General features: G+C 38.7%; 1 protein-coding gene across 4 annotated transcripts in view; it reads right to left on the bottom strand.

The window, feature by feature from the left end:
• Window positions 1-20,671, bottom strand: part of GRM7 (glutamate metabotropic receptor 7) — a 283,339-nt gene that overhangs the window by 127,155 nt on the left and 135,513 nt on the right. For all 4 annotated transcript variants that reach the window (XM_088532061.1, XM_088532062.1, XM_088532059.1 and 1 more), the window contains exons 3-4: window positions 9,861-10,002; window positions 8,916-9,070 (exon numbers count right to left, since the gene is read on the bottom strand). In XM_088532061.1, the coding sequence (XP_088388187.1) occupies window positions 8,916-9,070; window positions 9,861-10,002 (297 nt within the window). The remainder of the gene's footprint in view (window positions 1-8,915; window positions 9,071-9,860; window positions 10,003-20,671) is intronic.

The following is a 20,671-nucleotide window of genomic DNA, read 5'->3' as shown; positions in this document are numbered from 1 at the left end:
TGGCACAAGCAGATTGTATTTGTATTCTGTGCTTTACCGCCCTCAATTGCAGAGTCTGAAGCTTCATAAATTAGTTTAACAACTGCAGAGGAAAATAAACAGTCACCTAGTATCCATGAGTCTAATCCCCAAGTCCTTACTCAGATCTCTTTCTTGAGCCTATATTTATTATAAATGTGGCTAAACCTTGCAAGAAAGCCTAAGTCATCCAGCTCAATAACTGCCATTTTTGACTGTCTGTTCTGCAGCAGCTATGGGTAGCCCACCAGGCACTGGACCAGACATATCTATGTTACATATTCTATGAAATAAATTATTTCTTGTTACTACTTTCAGCTAAAGCAGCACATCAGAGATGAAAAAAAAACAAGTTTTATTAGCAACAAACTGTAATCACCATCCCTCATGCTGAATTGTATTTTTTAAACCAGGTATTTCGAATCATTCATGGATTTTTTTAATCAAAAAAATGAAACAGTTTGAGAGCTCCTGCAATTCCTAGCCTCTTTATGTAAAGAATAAGACATGAAGAATATGTGAAATATAAATGGTAAAGTGAGTATGCTACTAACAGGTTTCCTCTGAAGTAGACAAATGTGCTAAAATCTGAACTAATAGCGTAACAAATATCAGGCTAGATGCAACTTGCCAGCAAATAGCATAGGGGAGCTCTCTACTCTCCCTCTACATCCTTGACAGTGACACAGATGTAATGCAAAGCCTTGGGCGGCTACAGAACCACCTTATCCCTCTGTCCCCACACACTGTAATCCCCTTCTCCCACTCCTCCCTTCCAGCAGGGATAGCTCTTCTGCCGTTAGCACAGTACTGCAACTCTGCCTCAGCTTCTTCAGCTTGGTGGGTCCAGGCAAGGAGTCAGAAACAACGTGGGTGCTGTCTGGTATGCTATCAGTGCCAGTCCTTCTCTAAGGGAGTGCGAGAAGGTGATTCTCAACTTCTTTTCCTAGTACCTCTAGGCCTAAGGAGAATGACAAACTGAAAAAATATTTTTATAATTCTCCAGAACCAAGTTCTGCTTCAGCAGCCCAGAAGTTTCATTCATGTCAGGTCAGATCCACTGAGTTTCATCATCCCCACACCATTCAATCTCAAAAAAAGATACTCTTGAAAACTCAAATCAAACTCCAATATAAAAGATCTAATTAAGCATTGCTTATTGCCAGACCCAGAAACTGCACTGCATAAAAAAGCTAACCCAGCTTCCCGCAGAGACTGACACGGAACAACACAGCACCAAATTCTTGGGTAGTTTGTAAGATCACGAGACTTGTGAAAAGTCTTTCTGCGTGTAGTCAGCACTCTTATTAACATTTTGGTATTATCTAACAGCCTTCCCTGGGGACTAACAACGAGGCGAACTTCTGATCATTAAATATCCCTAGGTAAGTTGTAGATTTTGGAAATCTGCCAATTTTACAAACAGAAAATGAATTCTTATCAAATCAATGAGTCTTGCAACTCTCCGTGATAACAACAGCAGAGGCTAACAGCATTAGAAAACACTATAATTTCCTAAGGGGATGCCCTTTAAGGGACTTCATACCTATAGGATACAGACATTGCCTTCTTCATGTGCTTCCCAGTGTGCTATTCACACATAGCTCTACATGTTTCCCAAGGATGGAAATTTTGTGTGCCAGCCTAAGCTGCCTTTGGCTCTGCTTGCTTGCAGAAAAGCTGGAAAGCAACATATGGCTGTCTCCAATGTGGAGGAAGAAACACTTCCTTGCGAACCCTCTCTAATCTAATATACCCATTAGTACCTTCTGTGCAGAGCAAAGCTTCAGAGGAACGCTTAGAGCTTCTTACCACATCGCATGCCCATCAGGATCTGGCACACAGTAACACACTGCTTCCTAAAAATAAAGTCCCTTTCTGGCCGGACATGCTCTGCCTGACCACATCCAACAGACAACTTCAGGAGTAGATCAATGAGAAAAATGTTGCTATTTAGAGAATGGATAATTCATACCAAAGACCACTAACTATATTTAGCTGTTGACCACTGCTCAGATGTATTTTTACCTACAGACCTTGCCTTCTGACTGTGCCGACCATTTGGGAGGTGACGACAACACGTCTCTCACAAAATCACCCTCCAAGAAAACTTCGAGCGTCCTGAGATAACTGTTAAACATGAACACCAATGGGTGGGATTGCCCACACAAGCCCTAGGAGCAATATAGAAATATATATAAAGAGATAATAGATACATTATTTTAAAGATATATAGATGTGCATATCCCTACAATGAGAAATGACTCAAATCAGAGAAGTACCTCTATTATGAGCAAACCAGGTCTTTTATTTCAATAGGCCAAAAAGCTGGTCAAATTAAACTTCCCATCAAATTTCTTCATTATGAAGTGGTAATACCCTTTGAAAGTGTCCTGGTTCAAACTCCATTTGAGATAAAATTCCTTGCTAATGCTGCTTCTGGTCCAAACTCTATTTTGTATTGAGCAAGGCAGACAACTCCAATGTTCTAGGAAGACCACACCCTCATTAATATGTCTCAATAATTATGCAGAAGTTGGCATTTTGAGCTGCAACAGTATGTGCCTTTTTGAACATGTTCCTAATAGAACCATGGGTTTGGATTTCCAGGAGGTATTTTCTTTGAGTCTGCAGCAGTACAAAGACCACGTTTGACATTTTATTTCTGAGTGACTAACAGTTAAAGGGAGTCTTAAACAAAAGAAGAAAAGAAAGCTTCAATGCTTTAAGTTAAAAGGAAACTACAAAAATTAATTTGTAACTTGCTAAAACTGTGTTGCTCAACTTTCCTATATCTGCATATGAAAAAATAATGCTTCCCTTAAGCTACTGGCTCTTTGAACTTATTAAACCTCTCCCCAAAGCCTCCTTTTCAACCTTTTAAAGTTAAGCACTGCATTGCCACTGAAACACCAGTGAATATACAATTTCTTTCTACAACTGGAGAATAGGCCCTATTTGGCTGAATCTCAACAGCATTACCATATCTATCAATCTCAGGAGACTGCATCACTGCAGAGTGCTATTTAAGCCAATATTTAATTGCACTGCACTTTTCATGAGGAAGCTTCAAACTGGCAGTGCATGAAAGAGCACAGAACAAGCAGCACCACATGCTGCCTGGCTTACTAAGCATCCCCTGCTAAGGGTCCCTGCGCCCAGCCAAGCCCCTGGCCACATCCCGACATTTGCCAGGGCTGCCTTGGCTGCCCGCGCTGCGCTCTGCGGTCACGACAAGACCTGTATGAACACAAGCAAGAGGAAATGAGATTCAGCACTAAACATGGGGGAATCCACGTAGATCTTAATTCCCAATGTGACTTTTCAGCTTAAATCAAGATGCAATAAGCTTTTTACAGCTGCAAGGGTGTCTTGGATTCCCAGGTAACTGCAGTATCATTTTTAATTCAATTAACAGATTCATTTGTATTGGGAAGTATATATTCCTAGCAAGTTTGCAGACAGATTGACTACAACACTGTGCAATTGATAGAGAAGACTAAAAGGTAAATGCTTCCTTCACCTCTCCTTGGACAACTTACATATTTTCTGTAAGGGACAGGAAGGGGTACTTGTGAGGATCTTTTTGAGGAAAACCTATGGGATGGAAAAACATGTATCTTAAAAGATGATTTCTGCATTTACTTAACAATATGAGCACAAAATACTCTTAGCATTTTAATTCCAGTGCTGGTAACAATTATTTACTCAAGAGGAAATCATGCAAATAAACAGATTTTATTTATATATATATATATATATAGTTCCTCATGCAAACATTGCTTGTGAGATGCAATGTCCAAAAACAAGCCACTCTTTCAAACTATTGACATGAAAAGAACTTTGAGCAGAACTTCAAGTGCATTTCCAGACTTCTGCTGCTTTTACTCATAGTATTTTAATGCCCCAGCAACCAGAAGACTGAAATCCTTGTGTAAAGTATCCTGGAACCTCTTGCAGGGGCCACCAGCCCAGCTGCTGTTCAACATGCTGACTGCTATTGGAGAAAGGGAAGATCCCTTTACTGGTCTCAGTGTTCTCAAACAGCCAAAATGTAGAGGTGAAAAATGACTACATCTGTACATCATACATACATATCTTGATAGCTCGAGTCTTGCCTCTTAATTCAAAAAGCACATTAAAAGGTGGCATTTGGAAATCTAAAATTTCCAAAGAAAAGGTCCAAGGAAAGAAACAGTGAAATATACTTCCATTCATGCCTACTATTTTTTTTTTCTTTTTTTAGATGTAAGACTGAGGCAAACACACACACCTTTTATTGGGAAAAAAAAATTAAAAATATTTCTTTGATGGTTGAGCAAGTAAACAGAATATTGAAAAATTCCGGGACTGCTATGACAGTTTACAGCATTTGCAACACTTATAAAAATAATTATGCGCTTGTGAAATTCTCAGCTGTGAGGTTAAAGCTTAGCTCAAATTCAGCACAAGATTACAAATCTAGGTCACACGTACATTTTAAAGTTTCCTGGAACTGAATCACTGATCTTAAATTCTGACTTCAGACCACAAATGCTCTGATAATTTGTTTGCTTTTGTTTTCTTTTAAAGCTACTGGCAAAATATTTTGCCAGACATTCAAAATAATTACTACTGCAAAATATATATCAGTATCTCTATTTCTCCTCTTATATCTCTCCTACTCCTGGTCCTTATTTTGGTGTCAGCTAACTTCCATCAAAAGATACATGTTAAGAAAGAAGAAGATCATATATAAGCCAGAAAAATGAGAAAGACTATTTTAAAAGAAAAAGAAACTTAAAGAACAAGATACCTAAAAGTGTCAAGCTAGTAGCGTGGATATGAGCAACAAGGTGCAATACAATATAGCGGCCCAATTGGACAAATTTCTGACAGAAAGCAGTCACAATAAAAAAGAAACCAAGACTTGGATACTGTTTATCTTTTCTATAGACAAAGCTGAAGATGTTTCTAAGAAATATCTGACTACAGAGAGACTTAATTTATGATAGTTATATACATTTAGATTTAAATTGTTGCAAGAGTTCTTAGTAGCATTTGCAAAATTTAATGAAATTACCAATAGCCCAAATTATTTAAAAACATAGCTGTTATTTTCAGGAATCCTTAGTTATTTCTAGTTTATGACTTCTGAACTGCTTCCTAAAGGGAAGGTCCTCGGTATTTTCTCAATATCTTATCAACCTCAGTGTTATTCAGAGTAGTTAGACAAAGAGAAGCAAGCAAAAATCAGTCTCTTGAAAATAGCTCTTTTTACTAGATCATGCCACGCTTAACAAAGCACCTACTAGCACTTCCCTCTGCAAAAACTTGAACAGAGAGGTTGAGATTAGAGGAGACGCCACTGTCTGGAGATCACCAGTCAAGCTCAAAATATCTCACCCAGTGTCTGAATGGGGGATAAGGTTGAAAGGACAAACCTCAGAGCTGCAGGAGATGGACATTTTGGGAGAAATAAAGCCCTTCCTCTTACTTCCTGTTTTCTGGAGTTTCCTGGACAGTGGTGCAGAGCTCTAGCCACAAAAGCAACAATAACCAAAATACAGTATTCTGCCACAATGGTTCTTCCAAAAATAAATACTCCGCCTTTTTCCTTACAAACCTTGGAAAGCCTTTCAGCTGATACTTGGTTGAAGTTGGCTACGAAGCCTGTTTCCAACACAAGTTTTCATGAAGTGATTACTATTTAAGTGTGCACTTTCTCTGGCTCAGCATCGACTGCAATTATGCAAATAAGATGCAACTTCAGCCAGCATAATTACATCAAACACAAGCGGGCTGTATTAAGATTGACTTAAGATGAATGAATTCCGTTCATGTAATGATTTCCCAAATCACCCCACAGGACTAAGGCAAAGAAACATTTATCCCAAGAGTGGCATGCAGTACCAGGACGGCTAACTGCGTATCTGGGGCCTGACTGCACAGGCAACTGCAGGGTTTAAACTCCTGGTGGAGTAACAGGCTACCAGGATACCCACTGCTATGAAAAATGGGGAGTGCACTTCAAATTGCAGATGTGTAGACAAGTGAATACAATAACACACCTGCTTTGAAAGCTGGTGCTTAGAGTAGAAGAACATTATTTGAAAACCAGGTTTTTTGTTTGTCTTTGTTTCAGTTTATGACTTATGGGAACAATAGATTTACTGAATATACATGTTTCATAATCCAAAGAGTACTACATACACAATGTTGCCACATTAATTTTCAATGAAATCTAACATCTTCTGGCTTATTAGACTAGGATTTTTCTTCTTAAATTTGAGAAGAGGCTAGCGAAATTGCATATTGAACATCATGGTATGGTATTATTCCATCATCAGCAACAGTCCTAGAACTAGTAGCTAAACAAGCTGTTTCCAATTAAGTTTGTTAGGAAACTTTTTCTAATACATAGTAAGTACTACCAAAAAATTAAGAAATAAAATTAAGATAGTCTCAGGGAACAAAATAAGGGTAACCTCCTCATTCACCCGTAGAGTAACAGTTATTTTAGTTCAATTCTTAAATCTCACCAACCTCAGCAGGGTTTAAGCTGATGTGAGCTGTAGGGGCAAACTGCAACCTTGTCGCAGAGCACTACATAAAGAGGAGACTGTGCCAGGTTATGATACTGCTCCAGAATTGTTCCTTTAGGGAAAATACAGTCCACTTGTGCTAACTGAGTTTGTATCCATCAATTTAAAGTGAGGGTGGAGGAAGAAATAATCAAGGCTTAATTATTTTATGTATTCATCAAAAGAAATGCATTAGTAAGTTTTAAGAAATGGATGTTCACTGCTTGATGATAAAAGAAGGACATTAAGATGCATATTTCCAGTTCTCTTGTATTTGTAGCCAAATGAAATTATAACAACAGAAAAACAAAACAAAATACAGGAGCCTAAGTGCATGAAAGACAGATAATCCATAAAGAGAACAGCTTCACAAGACAAGAAGATGCTAATATGTAAGGATTACTTGCTTCCTGTAAGAAATTTCACTGAAAATTCCTCATAGCGGATGAACTAGAAATGGAAGTTGATTGAAAGATGTGTGGTTCTGGAAAAACACTTCCTACAGAGCAAAACAGTTCCTAGGATAGTGCTAGGAAGTCTGCATGAGGAGGACAGTATCAAAATCACTGTGCAGGAGAACAGGAATTTGCTCTGCATTCTTAACCATCTCTTTCCTTCTAATAGGACTAGGCAGATGGCAAATACAGATGGTAATTAGGGATGGATGAACGGGATTGAAAAAGGTAAGAACCAGCCTGAACCTTTCTGAGTGTTTACAAAGGATTCAGGAGCATTTGCTATTGACATCATAACTGTTAGTCTAGAACATATTTCCTTCGCATCCCCTTTAATAACAAGTTTGGAGTTTTTTTGTCTTTTTTTTTTTTTTTTTTTTTTTTTGCTGAGTGTTTTCCCCTTTCTGAGAACAGCACACAACTCATGGACCCCAAAATATGTATCTGTCCACAGGGCATTAATTCTTGAATATACATACAGAGGCAAAATATAATTTAAGCATCACAAACTCAAATAGTCATGAAATCTACATATCTATAAGTTGTTGCATTTTATATTAATTAATGGTCTGATTGTCTGATGATACTGAGGAAGTCATCTGAGAGCTCAATGGAAACATTTTTTCTTTGCAGAGGCACTGAATTTGCTGATGTTTAAATCATGAAAGTTTGAAGGTTTACAGTCACCACCATGTTTCCAAAAGGAGATGACATATTTCCCCTCATGTCAAATGCGCTTACTGTGTAATATAAAAGGAATATATTCTAAAACAAGTAAACTAGCAAAAGTTTTATATGTCAGTGTATGTACTGTTGGTAGACCCTCAGTTTCTAGGTCAGAAACCCTCTCAAGGATGAACACAGATGGTATGAGAGGATAATTAAAACATCCATTTTTCAGGAAAAAACAATCAGTTAATTCTCTAAGAACTTTATGTCATTATGGAAACATAACATGCAAAAATGTCTCCAATATTTCAAAAATATAAAAGGATGAAATATGTTATAGTTCTGTGAAGAATAATTAATAGGGTGGTAGTGTAGACACAATAACAAGGAATCCAACTATGTGATCTCCCTGTGACACCAGAGCTTATTTTAACGCATGAAATATGTTCCAAAGACTCTGTGGAGAGACAGATGAGGAACATAAAGCCACATACTGGCAGAGGAGATCTTTTTCAACACTTTTGTCTCCCTTAAAAAGAAGTTTTCTTCTCATATTAAAGGAGAACAGATTCTAATCATCAGGTTTGGTTTGCCCTGGAGGAAGCCACTTGGATTGTTAAGCACCTATGCAGACAAAGGGCATAACAAAGGAAGGGATGAAAAAGAAAGTAGTTATGTAAAGAAAATAAAATGTGCCTAAATTCGTATATACTTGTGTAAAATAAATAAATAAATACATGTAACGTTTGATCTGAATGATATATAAATTAAAATATAGGGACATTACTCAACTGAAAATGAATTTTTACTTCTTCAGTAGTAAATATATTACAAGTGACATATAAATTGCAACAGATTTTTTTCTTCCAATCCTTCTTATGTACACATATTATACATTAAGACCACTTTATTTTACTTGAGTTGGTAAGGGTCTTGGGCTATTAGCAAACCTTAATATAAGCTCTGAAATCATGCTTCTACTAAATAACTGCTGGTGGGTTTTCAACTGTGGATACTTTCAGATCAGGAAGACATAAGGGAAAAATCTCAGGTGATGAAAACTTATTTTATCTTACCATATCTATACTTATTTATTCATGTAAAATACAACAGAATATATAAGCAATCAATTTTGTATCACTGGAGATTCATGAAAACAGGCAAAAAGCAGTGAGAAGCTGTGACAAAGACAACCAGAAAGAGCTCTTACCCTCTATGGTAGCTCTCTTGGGCAGAATGGTGATTGCTCCCTCAGCAACATCTTCTTGCTGAATTAATGGACTCACTTTGGAGCCCCAAGTGTCTGAGCCCACCCATAGAAAATGACCAACTTGATCTGCCCTTTTAGCGGCTGCAAGGATTTGCCTGCAGAAAAGAACATTTTGTTCACAATTTTAATTGAAGTATTTAATTGCTTAGTAAAAATAGCATGCTGCAAGACTGCAGAATGAACAGAAAAGGCATATTCCTGTAACTAACAGAGCACACAAATCTCACAATAGTTGCCATGATCCATGCAGCACAGATTGATTCTTGTTTAATTCATTTTGTATACTAAGAATAAAATCCTGATTCCACTAAAACTTAAAATGTTGCCATTGACTTTACTGAAACTTTATCTTATCTTCGTTAGCATTGTTCTATATAACTGAGCCACTCATATTGACATACAAATCAAAATTCTAAGCTATTTTAAAAGTTATAGACAGAAAAGATGTAACAAAGGCCAGAAAAAAAATGAAAGTCATAGTGTTTTAAGCTATTATTTTAAGATCAAATAGTATCTGTGTGATTTAACCTTGAACATGCAAGCCATTTTATCACTAGTAGCCATTATTTGTCCTAAAACTGCCTGTATTAATAAATAATACACAGTATTATGAGGATGAAGGGAGAGGCATAATGTCTCTTTGAGAAGGAAGGTCAGGTCTGCCACCAAACGCATGAGTAATCTTATGACGCGGTTTGGAGTCACAGGGAAATCATTCATCAGACGTGCGCAGCACTCCCTCGCTGCTGTGACAAAGGGTAAACTCCATGTTCCTGCAGTATTTTTACCAACAGGTATTTCTACCTAATTAGTTGTATTCTTACTTGCTTTCTCTTTTACGTATATCTACAAAACAAATAAATTAATTTCCCCAATCATCCTTACTTTATGTCCTCATCGTTGGCAAAAATAACGATGGCCCTGGCATTGGGAGTTTCTAGAAGCTGCTTGATAATTTTATCAAAGTCGATGGTCTTGTCTTTGCGATCCTGTGGGATTTTCAGGGACTGAGCTATGCAGAGACCACCTGTTTAAGAAAGAAGAAAAGAAGTCTATAAATTACCATTGAAGGACAGTATGGTAAGTAATGGATAGTAGGAAATAAACATGAACTGGAAGGGGAGCCTAAGAGGAAGAAAACTCAAATCTGATTATCATCCTTATGGAGCAGTTAATCTTCATGCTAGGCCTCTCGAGGCTTTCTAACAACTAATTTTCTTTTTGGGAAACATACACCTCTCATCAGGACACATACAATATGCATGGCTAGGTAGGGTCACGGATAAGACAGACGGGCAAAAACAGCATCATAGAAAAACAAAACAAACAAACCAGTCAGCAGAGAGATAAAAACCAGTTTCAACTGACTAGAAAGGAGAAAAAAAATAAAAAAGCTGAAAGGCAAAAGACAAGGACAAAACATTAGACTAATTATCATGGTGAAGAGTTGGGATTCTTTTTAATTTAACAAGTTGAAGGATATTGAGAGAAAATGTCTCTACTGAATCAGGAATAACTCATCAGAAACAGGATTAGTACATGAGCTGAAACTGAAGTCTTTGCAAACAGAGATTGCTCATGAAAATCCTGACTCAGTCCAGGACCCATCATGGAACTGGGTAGAGCTGCCCAAGCAAGTGAGACCTCGAGGTGAAGTGCCTGTGAACTAACCTTCTCATAAGCACAGAAGCACTATTAAAAAGTAGTATCAATACAGTAATTACAGATAAACACATCCACACCACAGAACAATGCAGTTTTAACATATTTTGTATCTTACAGACAAAACATACATTTAGTTTAAGAAAAAAATAACCAAAATTACATCAGCAGTAGCACTTCTTTATCACTGAAGGAAGATGAAGACACACTTTTGATTTTATTATTTTGTTTCTCAGTGATAAACTCTTTCATCTTTTATTGCATCTTAGATACTAACTTCTTCCTTCAGTATATTGCATAGAGTGTTAATTAGAGTATTAGAGATGCATAATAAAAACAGCAGTGGGGATGAGTTAATTAAAAGACAGCAGGACAAAGGAGATATTCACAGATATGCTTTAAAAATACAGATTAAAAAGTACAGTTAAATGAGGAAATAGAAAAAGTGCATTATGGTAAGGATTTCCAGAGGAGGTGGTGCATGTACACACAATCTGTCAAAGGACAACATAATCTTCCTAAAATAAGGCAAAATAGATATGAAGACCTGGAGGAAAAACACTGAACTTTTTTTTTTTTCAAACCAAAGTAAATGGTTTTAAAATCTAACACACACACACACAAATCTCTGTCCAATAACACATCCCATCAGCAGATCTCTAAGCACTTTAGAAAGCTGGTCAGTATCGTTATTCCTTATTTTAGACATAGAGAAGATGACACAGAGGCTGCCTGATAGCAGGTTAGGTTTGTTGGTGCTAGATGATACAAAATCATTGGGAAAGAAAAAAAAAGTTGTGGCAGAAAAAAATAATCTGGAGAAAAGGAAAGATAAAACTGAAAAACAATCTCCAAGATTTTCTCTGACTCACACAAATGTTTCATTTAATTTTACAATTATTATACTATCTTCTAGTTTCCAGTTTCTCTGAAAATAATATTGATTTTTAAACATACACTCCCTTCTGCTAATGTGTTGAAAACATTTAATATGTCTGAAATGTTTCATCTTTTCATTTTCCCCAGTCAAACTTAGAAAAAATCAACTCAAATTCATGAACAATTACCCCACCTCCCCTGAACACTTTGTTTGGTGCAGACAGCCACCAGCCAGCTCTGGTTTTCAGAGCTGTCCCAAGAGACAGGGCATCCAGAGGCAGAGAGGCCCCAACAGAAAACAGACAGGAAAGTGATTTATTTATCTGTTTGCCACCGAGTGCTTCCCGTTTGAAGACCGGCCTCTCTCTCCTTTTGCTTCTCAGGATGAAAAATCTCTCTGTCCTGGCAAGCCTAAGGACAGGCTAAGGAGAGTTTGAAGTTATTAGCTGCTACTTTGAAGTACCACTGCCTTCCCTGGCACTCTATCAAGTCAACCTAAGCTCCTTTGAATCTCCCATGAGAGAAATCATTAAATAAGGGCTTAGGAACTTTGGAGAATTCATTGAGAAAAAAAGGAGAAAAAAAAGAACAGACTAGCGCAAAGTGCCAGATTTGTCACTTGAAAATATGCATGTTCCTGCTATGATATTCTTTCAAGAAGCTCCCATGTTGACATGCAGTTACAGAAAAGGATACATTTTACAGTGTAAAGACCACAGAGTTTTTGCATGCTGGATAGAACCATTGCTTAGACATTTCTGAAGCTACTGCAAGTATCCTTTGCAATCCATCATAACGCTCCCTCCAAAAAAAAGCAGACCTCATTCCTGAGAGGGTCAGAGGAGCAATTCTGAAGACCAGAAACCAGCTGACAGGATCCAGACCAACACTCCTCGACTTCTTGTTATTTCAAAGAACTGCACCAGAAAGTAACTTTAAGAACTTCATAAGGAAATATGGAAGCTTATAGGTTTCTTAGGTAAAACACATGGTGGTTAAATCTGCAGATTATTTTAAGGGGTGAACAGAGAGAAAACAGAAGCAAAATGGACCTGAGAGCTGAAATCTATGGCAGTAATACAGCATACTCTTAAATACAGGAGTATGAAGGGGAAAGAAAAAGACAAAACAAAAAACAAAAACAACAACAGCAAACCACTACACTGTTATGATAAAACTATTATAAAAAATACATCAGTATTTAAAAAGTAGTTGTGGCATATACCTTTTAAAGTGCTTGAAAAAATTGTTAAGTTAGTTAACAGCGCTATTTCAACAACCTATCCTGACAGCAAATATACTTATGGTGTGGATCAGTCAATCTGTATTGCATGGATGGAAGATTCCAAAATCTTATTACAGTTTATAATGATTACAGCCATACTGAGCATCTTTGAAAGAGACAATTGTGGTCAAACCTTCTCAACAGTGAGGGAAAACACCTCTATGGTAACATAGAAGTTAAAGGCATGTCATTTCCCTAGGACTTATTAAAGAAAAGAGGAAACATGGAACAGGAAAAAAGAATGAAACAGTTTGGAATTGGGAATCCACATTTCTGTGCCTTTTTGTGCCACAGACACTGTGCTAACATGACTGTTGAAGATAAATGGAGAAATGTTGCTATAGTCAGAGGCAGCGACGCAGCTTTCCCAAGGGACCGGCTACCTTGTTAACCTGTGTGTGTACCTTGACAGATGGCAGGCATTATGAATAAATGGCAAATATCAATGGCCAGGCAAACACATTTACATTACTGCAGCATCAATAGTTTCAAAAAAACAGCAGCCACACTGCTGCAGGTTTTTTTGCAGGCTCAACCGCAAGACTGCAGCTGAAGATCTGTGCAAGAACAGTGAAGACTCTAGATCTTCAGGGGAAGCTTCTCCAAAGTGTGAGCACCGTTTAGGGGAGAGCAGAGAACTTTGATATATATATATCAATTGGGAGAAAAGCTTTTGCTAATCCAACACAAAGGGGTGGCTGAAAGCAGAGGGGGAGGAAGTGAATTTCCCAGTGCTAAGTAGAAACGAGGCAGAAAAGAGGCTAGACTGGGAAGATCCTTGACTAAAAACATCTGTAAATGTGAGAAGATGAGGGCTAGGTAAAGGACGCTTCAGCGTTAGGAAAGCAATTTCTGAGGCAGCGTTACGAATAGAAACAGCTAGATATAAAGCATATCAAGCCTCAACAAAAGAAAGGCAAAGAATAACGTGCAACAGGACCAGGACCCAGCCAATGTAATTTAGACATGTTGGGAGATATTTAGATTTTAATTCACTGGTGTCTCTGAAAAAGGTTACCCTATTACAAACTGCGTAATACTTGTTCTCAGTCAGCAAAAGGGACAGTGGATATCCTTGTCTGCTTTATTTTTGCTCAAGTCTACACAGAGCTGCATGTAACAGACTACAAGTTCTTAGGGGAACATGGAGGTGATAGATCCCAGTCACCAGATAAACTCATGTGACTGGGGTGTATGTTTACACCCCAGCCTATGAGCTTGCTCCAAAGCATTTCAGCCTCCGAGAAGAGCTTCATTACAGGCAGGGGCACCTGTCATTTTTCATTTCCTAACAATAAATGCCCAAGGAATTTGGCATATATTGTCCAGATTAAATACACAGAGTAAGTTTAACTCTCGTGTACCCATCTTGTGTTCTTACAACAGAAGGAAACACATGTACAGTTATTTAAACTGTCAAGTTAATTCACTGTGCTCCTGAGGTAAAAACCTCCAAGGGAATTAAACAATAAAAATGTGAAACTTGCAAATTAAGAAATTTGTCATAGGACTTCTGCAGTAATACATTACCCTTGGCTGATTGGGGAACGGGCAAATGCTCCAAGTAGGTACAAACTGCCATAACAATTAATGGGAGCTTCTGAGCTCTTGTTTCAAACTGATTCTGCTGCAGCTTCTCTGCACGCCAAGAGCCCTGACAGCGCGTAAATGAAGCAGCATCCAGGAGCCTGTGAGTCATCTCGTGGGTCGCTTTCACCAAGAGTACTAGGATTTTTATCAATTGGTTACAAAGAGGTTCCCATTATTTGCTATATTACCTCTCTCTAGTGAATGAAGAGAGCAGGCAAATAATAGAAAACCTGTAACCAAATGTAAAGCCTATTATACAGGATGCAGGGGACACGTAAGAGATTTGAACTACAAGAATTATGGGGTGCAGCACTCAAGCAACTCTGCAAGCAGACAACACATGTCCTTACCTTGTTCTGCTTAACACACAGTATTTGCAAGTCAGGCAGCTGAGGCCTGCTCTTCCGCTATGCTTGGAGAAAGAAATGCAGCGTTCTCAAAGCTCAAACATGGCCCCTCTCTGTACACGAGCACGCAGCTGCATCATTAAGACTGATTCTTTCTTGCACTAATGACATCGGCAAAATATGAAATGGAAAACTTAATGGAAATGTTTAAGAGACATAATTTATTCTTCCTTTGATGCATATTGCGTCTCTCAGCAGCATCAATAAGAATTATACAAACATATCACCTTGGAGAATACCTGCAGTTAATAACATTAATGCATATTCCTTCTCCAGAAATGTTGGCAAAACTTACAGGTAAAAAACATCATCCATTAACCAAGCACAGAGTTAAGACAACAAGAACTGAACTTGGCTTCTGACAATTTTCACAAATGTTGGCACATGCTAGTGGCTAACAAAATGACTCAAATATACTGAACGGCTCCTCACTACAACAAGCAGCTGCATTTGTCAAAGTCTCTGCATTAAGACAAGCAAGGTTAGTGGTTTCATCTATGCTGTATATGCTACTGTCTCAATAGCGAGCAGATACAACCTTTGTACAAAATGATTTTCAGAAAAATCAATTCCAGCTTTCTGTATATTCAGGAGATTTATATAAATGTATCTTCTCTGGTCTTTCACTGTTATCCAAAAGGGCTTGTAGACTTTGCTACAATTGATATATTGTCTTGGATATTCAAACAGTTACAGGAAAACATCCTAACTAAATCCACAGAATAGAAAAACCCTTCTCTTACCCCTCAGAAATCCCTGAATTCCAGAAGGTGGCTAGTTTGAATTTCTTATGACTGTGCTCCGAGGCTAAAATACTTTTGGCTTCTGCTGGGAAAATGGGAGAGGGAGAACAAAAGGAGCAAATACTTAAAGATGGTGTTTGAGAAATGCAAGGAAAAAAAATTCTTTAAAGCGATCGCAACAGTAATGACTAAAGAAGTCAACTCTGTATCACTCTACTCTTGAAACAGCATCTTTTTTAAGCTATGTGTACGTGTCTGTCTTTTGCATCTTTCTAATCATTCTTCGCTGCCAGCAAACATTTTTGCAGTAATACAACGTTTTTGAATGGAACATCAGAAGCAGAACTAGTAGGTTCAATCTTTCCAGATGCTCCTTTGTCCAAAAAGTAAACCATTAAAATACCACAGTAATCTATGAAAAGGATAAGACAACATGACAAACCATTTCCTCAAACGGTAACATGAAATTATTTGGTTTTATAGCTTCTAGTTTTCCTAATGGTTTGTGCCACTTTGGCAGCCTTGTTTTTGTCAATTGTTTTGAATTGCTCCAGTCATTAAAATTCCCCACATTACCAGCCACTGGCAGTACTTGGAGAAAACAGAGAACTGCTAAAATGCTAAACTCTTCAACCAAAATTATCAGCTTTTTTTTTTTTTTTCTTTGCATTTTGTTTGTTTGCCAAGTTGGGCCTTTTCCTCTCTGGTGAAAAACCTGAAGAGCTGTCCTGATCCACTGGGCCATGTTTTGCACCAGGGGACCAGTGACACAGGTCAGGTGGAAGCTCTTGGTGAGCAGCTTTCAGGGCTGAGCAGGAGGAGAGGTGAGGGTCCAGGAGGAGCAACGTTTCAATTACACAAGTGAAACTTCAGCTGAAACTGGTGGGGTCAGTTGTCAGTCAAGTTGTGCATGCTTTTTTTTCCTGTTACTCAAATAGATGCTGAACCTAATTATTTTTCAAGAAAGGTCTGACCTCAATAAATACCTTGTATATAACCAGTAAAAATAACAAAACTAAATTTGTTCATTCCCAACTTCATTTATTTCAAACGTATCAAGGTTTTTAAAAAGCTGAGGCTTTTCAAGGTGCTTGTCAGTATGCTCCCTTTTCTAGGCGCTTTCATAGCCGAGGTACTGAATTCACTGTGATTTCTGGACTTTGCTAGAACATCACAGGCATCCTGTGTACCCTCAGTCAACCACTGCAGCAGGGAAGGACAAAAGGAACCATCACACGCTCCCTTCACCATCAAGCCTGTTTAGTCCTTAGGGACACACTGGGGGAAGCTGAGATGATGACAATCATTTTCGTTCAGACCCCCATCAAGACAAGTTCTAATTAAGCAGCTATCATGAATGTGGGATGGGAATCCCTATTCAAAAGGCAATTGCAAGGCAACTCTTTCAAAACTGGCATCTGATCTGAGGTCTTTGCCAAGAATAGGAAGTGACTGCATAAGAAAAACCATCTCAAATGTTGGCTTCTGAGTGCCCAGTTTGATGGGCTGACAGCTCCAGCCTACTCTAACAACCTAGAAGGCTGAGCAAACACAGACAAACAATTATTACTATGAAAATGAATTTGTAAATTCAATTTATGCTTGCAAGGCTATGGGTAGATGATGAGCTGCACTGCAACGTGGAACAATCCTGTCTGTACTATGAACTGCGTTTAAAAGCCTGGTCACTTACCTGGCTAGTGAGCAGAGCCAGACAAGCCCCAAGCTCTGGGGCTGTGCAGGACTAGAGCCTGATCCCAACACCTCGCAGCACGGAGCGCTGCTGGCAGCAGCCACTGCTCTTACTCCAGCGTGTGCCCACGGTTAGGGAAGAGAGGTATCCTAACCTGACACGATGAGGCGAGCGGAGGCAGACAAAAGCTCTAGCACTATCACAAGGATACAACTTACCGAATAAACATTTCTCAAGGGATCCTTGCAAGGAGTACTAAAAGACAGATACTTTATTTGGAAACATATAGTACATTTTTTCCCCAAATTTCATTTCAATAGAAGATTATTCTGAAGAGCATTAAGCCACTAATGAGACTCATTTTTGCAGACTTTCTGCCCAAGGAATGTCATTTCTAGTTAATTCTTGTGCAAAAAGAGCCTTCTTCAGGTTCACTTTGATTCTCACAATGGCTACTACTTTCTCATATTCTGCTGGAGGAATTTTAGTTAGCTGGATACAGGGAAAATTTAATCTTTATGTTACTCAGCATGTTGGCAGTTAGAGATATGTATAAACACCTGATTTTTTTTTTTTTGATTACCAAACTGAAAAGTTATACACCAAGCTGATTTTTTTTCTCTTAATGGAAGGTCATAAAATTAATTTTCCCTGAAACAAAACAAAACAAAGGCAACCCCCCCCCCCAAAAAAAAAAAAACAAACAACCCACCTGAGTTAGAGAGATTCACTGTTTGGGACTAGTACAGGGAAGAAAACAAGAAGCTACATTCACAAAAGAGGAGATTCCGTTTTTTCTCCCTTAGCTACTGATAAAACATTTATCCGAAAATGTGAGACCCAAGTTCAGGTCTCTTCTTTGTTAGGGAGGTTTTAAACTTGTATTCCAGACTTCTTAGTGTCCTGCCCTAGCAATCGCCTCCTGATACTCTACAGTGCTCTACCTATGCCCTTTCCCTGAGAACTCCTCCACCCAATGAAAAGCAGATGAGTCTGCTTCTCAGTCATAATAAACAGTGCAGAAAAAGAGACCAAACCTACCATACCCGGAGGATAAAAGGTACCCCGGTACAACAGCAGATCTAATGCTCCAGCATGGACACTGCAATTCCTGAGCTGAGACCAAAGGGATGGGACTGCAACCTACAGCCCTTGCTCAAGTTCTCTCCCACGCTCTTTCCAGCCAGAGCTACAGAATTAATCTCCGCTCACAAACAGATTTAAGAAGCATGAAATCACATTTTGCCCCCAAGTTAGTATTTGCCGGGAATTTTTGTTCTCCTCAATCTGGAATAGAACATAACACTCCTGAAGCGAGATGAGAGACTGAATGGTAAATGGTGATCAGAGGTTTGGGCCTAGTGAGAAAAACAGGCTAGCAGAGATAAACTGAAAAAGACCCCTTGTCTTCGGATATACCCTTACTTTTATCAGGCTGCCTTACAGGAAGGCTTCACTTTGCTTATTTATTGTTGGGAACAATGAACTAAACCCATGCTTTTTCTGACAGTAAAGGACACATACTTTCCTGTTTTCCCTCTTCCCATAAGACTATTACATGTCAGATTGCTATTCTTATCAACATTTTTTTTCATTATGAGAACCTTCACCCAGACATTCCAATAAGTTGATTTGATTACATAAAGGATATTTTTGTGAATACAAAAGAGCAGAAAGATAGACTAGCAGAAACAGAGCAGTCTTTACAAAGCATGAAAAAGGCAAAAGTATTTCCTCACATTTTGTCAAACTTCAACCTTTTGAATCACATGGCGATTTTACAACACAAAACTACTTAAAATTGCACAGATAGTGCAAATGCCAGCTCCAAGCCACAGCACAGTGGGAAGGGAGCACTGGAACAACAGTTCCTCAGAACCTGCTTTTTAAGATGTCCACAGACTCAAAAGCACTAGACTCACCATTATAAACAATCATACTCTAATAAACAATCATACTCTAGGAGCTCATTATCAAAGCACTTTAAAGAAATACACGTTTTATTTCTTTCCTACAAAGTTCACATCCACTATTGTACCCAAGAACCTTTCCTTTCTTTCCTTCTAAATAAAATGTTTTTTTTTTCCCCCATTAGCAGAGGACTGGGTTCTTTCAGCCAATGGAAAGGAACAGGACTCAGGCAGGCGGACACAGGCCCTGTTCAAACCACAGTCCCCACGCACTTCTCCTCAGATGCCCCCAGTAGCTTGAGCAGTTTCTGCAGAGAGCAGACTTTGTCCTATGGCTCCCACTCCTGCTCTGCAAAACAAATAGAGAAGTCAGAACTGTTGTGAAGAAATTGCGACTTCAACCTCATGATGGGTCCTGTGCCATGAAATAACTAACCTTGCTGTGATAAAAGGTCTAGTACAGCAAAGTAACAACATAAAGATCCATTCAGAGGGGAGTGCATCTTAACTGCACAATCGCTATAAATGGTTATCATATGAGTGGGATTCCCGTGAAAAGTCTTATGTCATCAAAGTGGGAGGGAGACTGGGATGTATCACGCAATGCTTCAGTTCACAGGCAGCTTGAGGACAGACAGTTGAATTAAGCCATCTGTGTGGCAGCAGTTGCAAAGCAAACCAGAACTTGGAAGAAGAAAGTTTTAAAAATATCCTAACTGCCTTCTTTTCCCCTGCTGACAGATTATGTGCTGTGCCTCTGAAAGCCAAACCTCAGGAGAATTTCTTTGAGCGAGTTCAAGCAGTCATGCATTAAATTGTTCAGGGCATTAAACACCTAACTCCAGTATTTAAGGGTAATGGATGTATCTAGTAATCAAAGTGTTGCTTCAGTATCCATGGATACCCATGATTATATGGTATTTTGATTCTAGTACAACACTGAGTGTATTATTCTGGTTCCCCGAAATTCTCCAAGAGCTATTTTTCTTATCACTACTTAATTGGATTATCAGGTAGCAAAAGAGAGATTTTTTTTTTCCAGATATTTCTCAACAAAGACACTCTCCTTTATAGAATCACTTTCAGTAATATTCAAAACATTGCTTCAGAAAGTTCTCTCTGCTGTTTCTAATTATTCAAAGGAGCTCTCAATTAATTTGATTAATATGTTACTTTAAAATCAGCAGTCGTTGAAAGCTGCCTCCTGGATGTTTATTCAAATTTGAACAGCACAAAGCAATGGGCTTATATGGCTTCGTCTTGGGGGAAAAGCAGGGAATTGCTTTTGAAGACTTTTTGCCCCCCGTATGGATTTGTCACACCTACAAACCTGGTAACAGCGCAATTACAAGACCTGACATTTGTTCACTTTTGTACCAAACAGCAGCAGCAGCTGAATCCGTCAGGGGCTCCCTGTCCCGCCTCGGTCCTGCACACATTCCCTGCTCCTCAGCCCCCTCATCCACAGGGGAGCTCCGCTCCTCCTGCCCGCCGAGGCTGCGGCTGCCCGTGTGCTGCTGCCCACCC

Source organism: Tinamus guttatus, unplaced genomic scaffold (assembly GCF_059628265.1).
Source record: "Tinamus guttatus ecotype Peru unplaced genomic scaffold, ASM5962826v1 Tinamus_guttatus_pri_ptg000451l, whole genome shotgun sequence".
Taxonomy (NCBI): domain Eukaryota; kingdom Metazoa; phylum Chordata; class Aves; order Tinamiformes; family Tinamidae; genus Tinamus; species Tinamus guttatus.
Note: the sequence above shows the minus strand (reverse complement) of the source record. Positions and strands in the feature narration are given on the sequence as shown.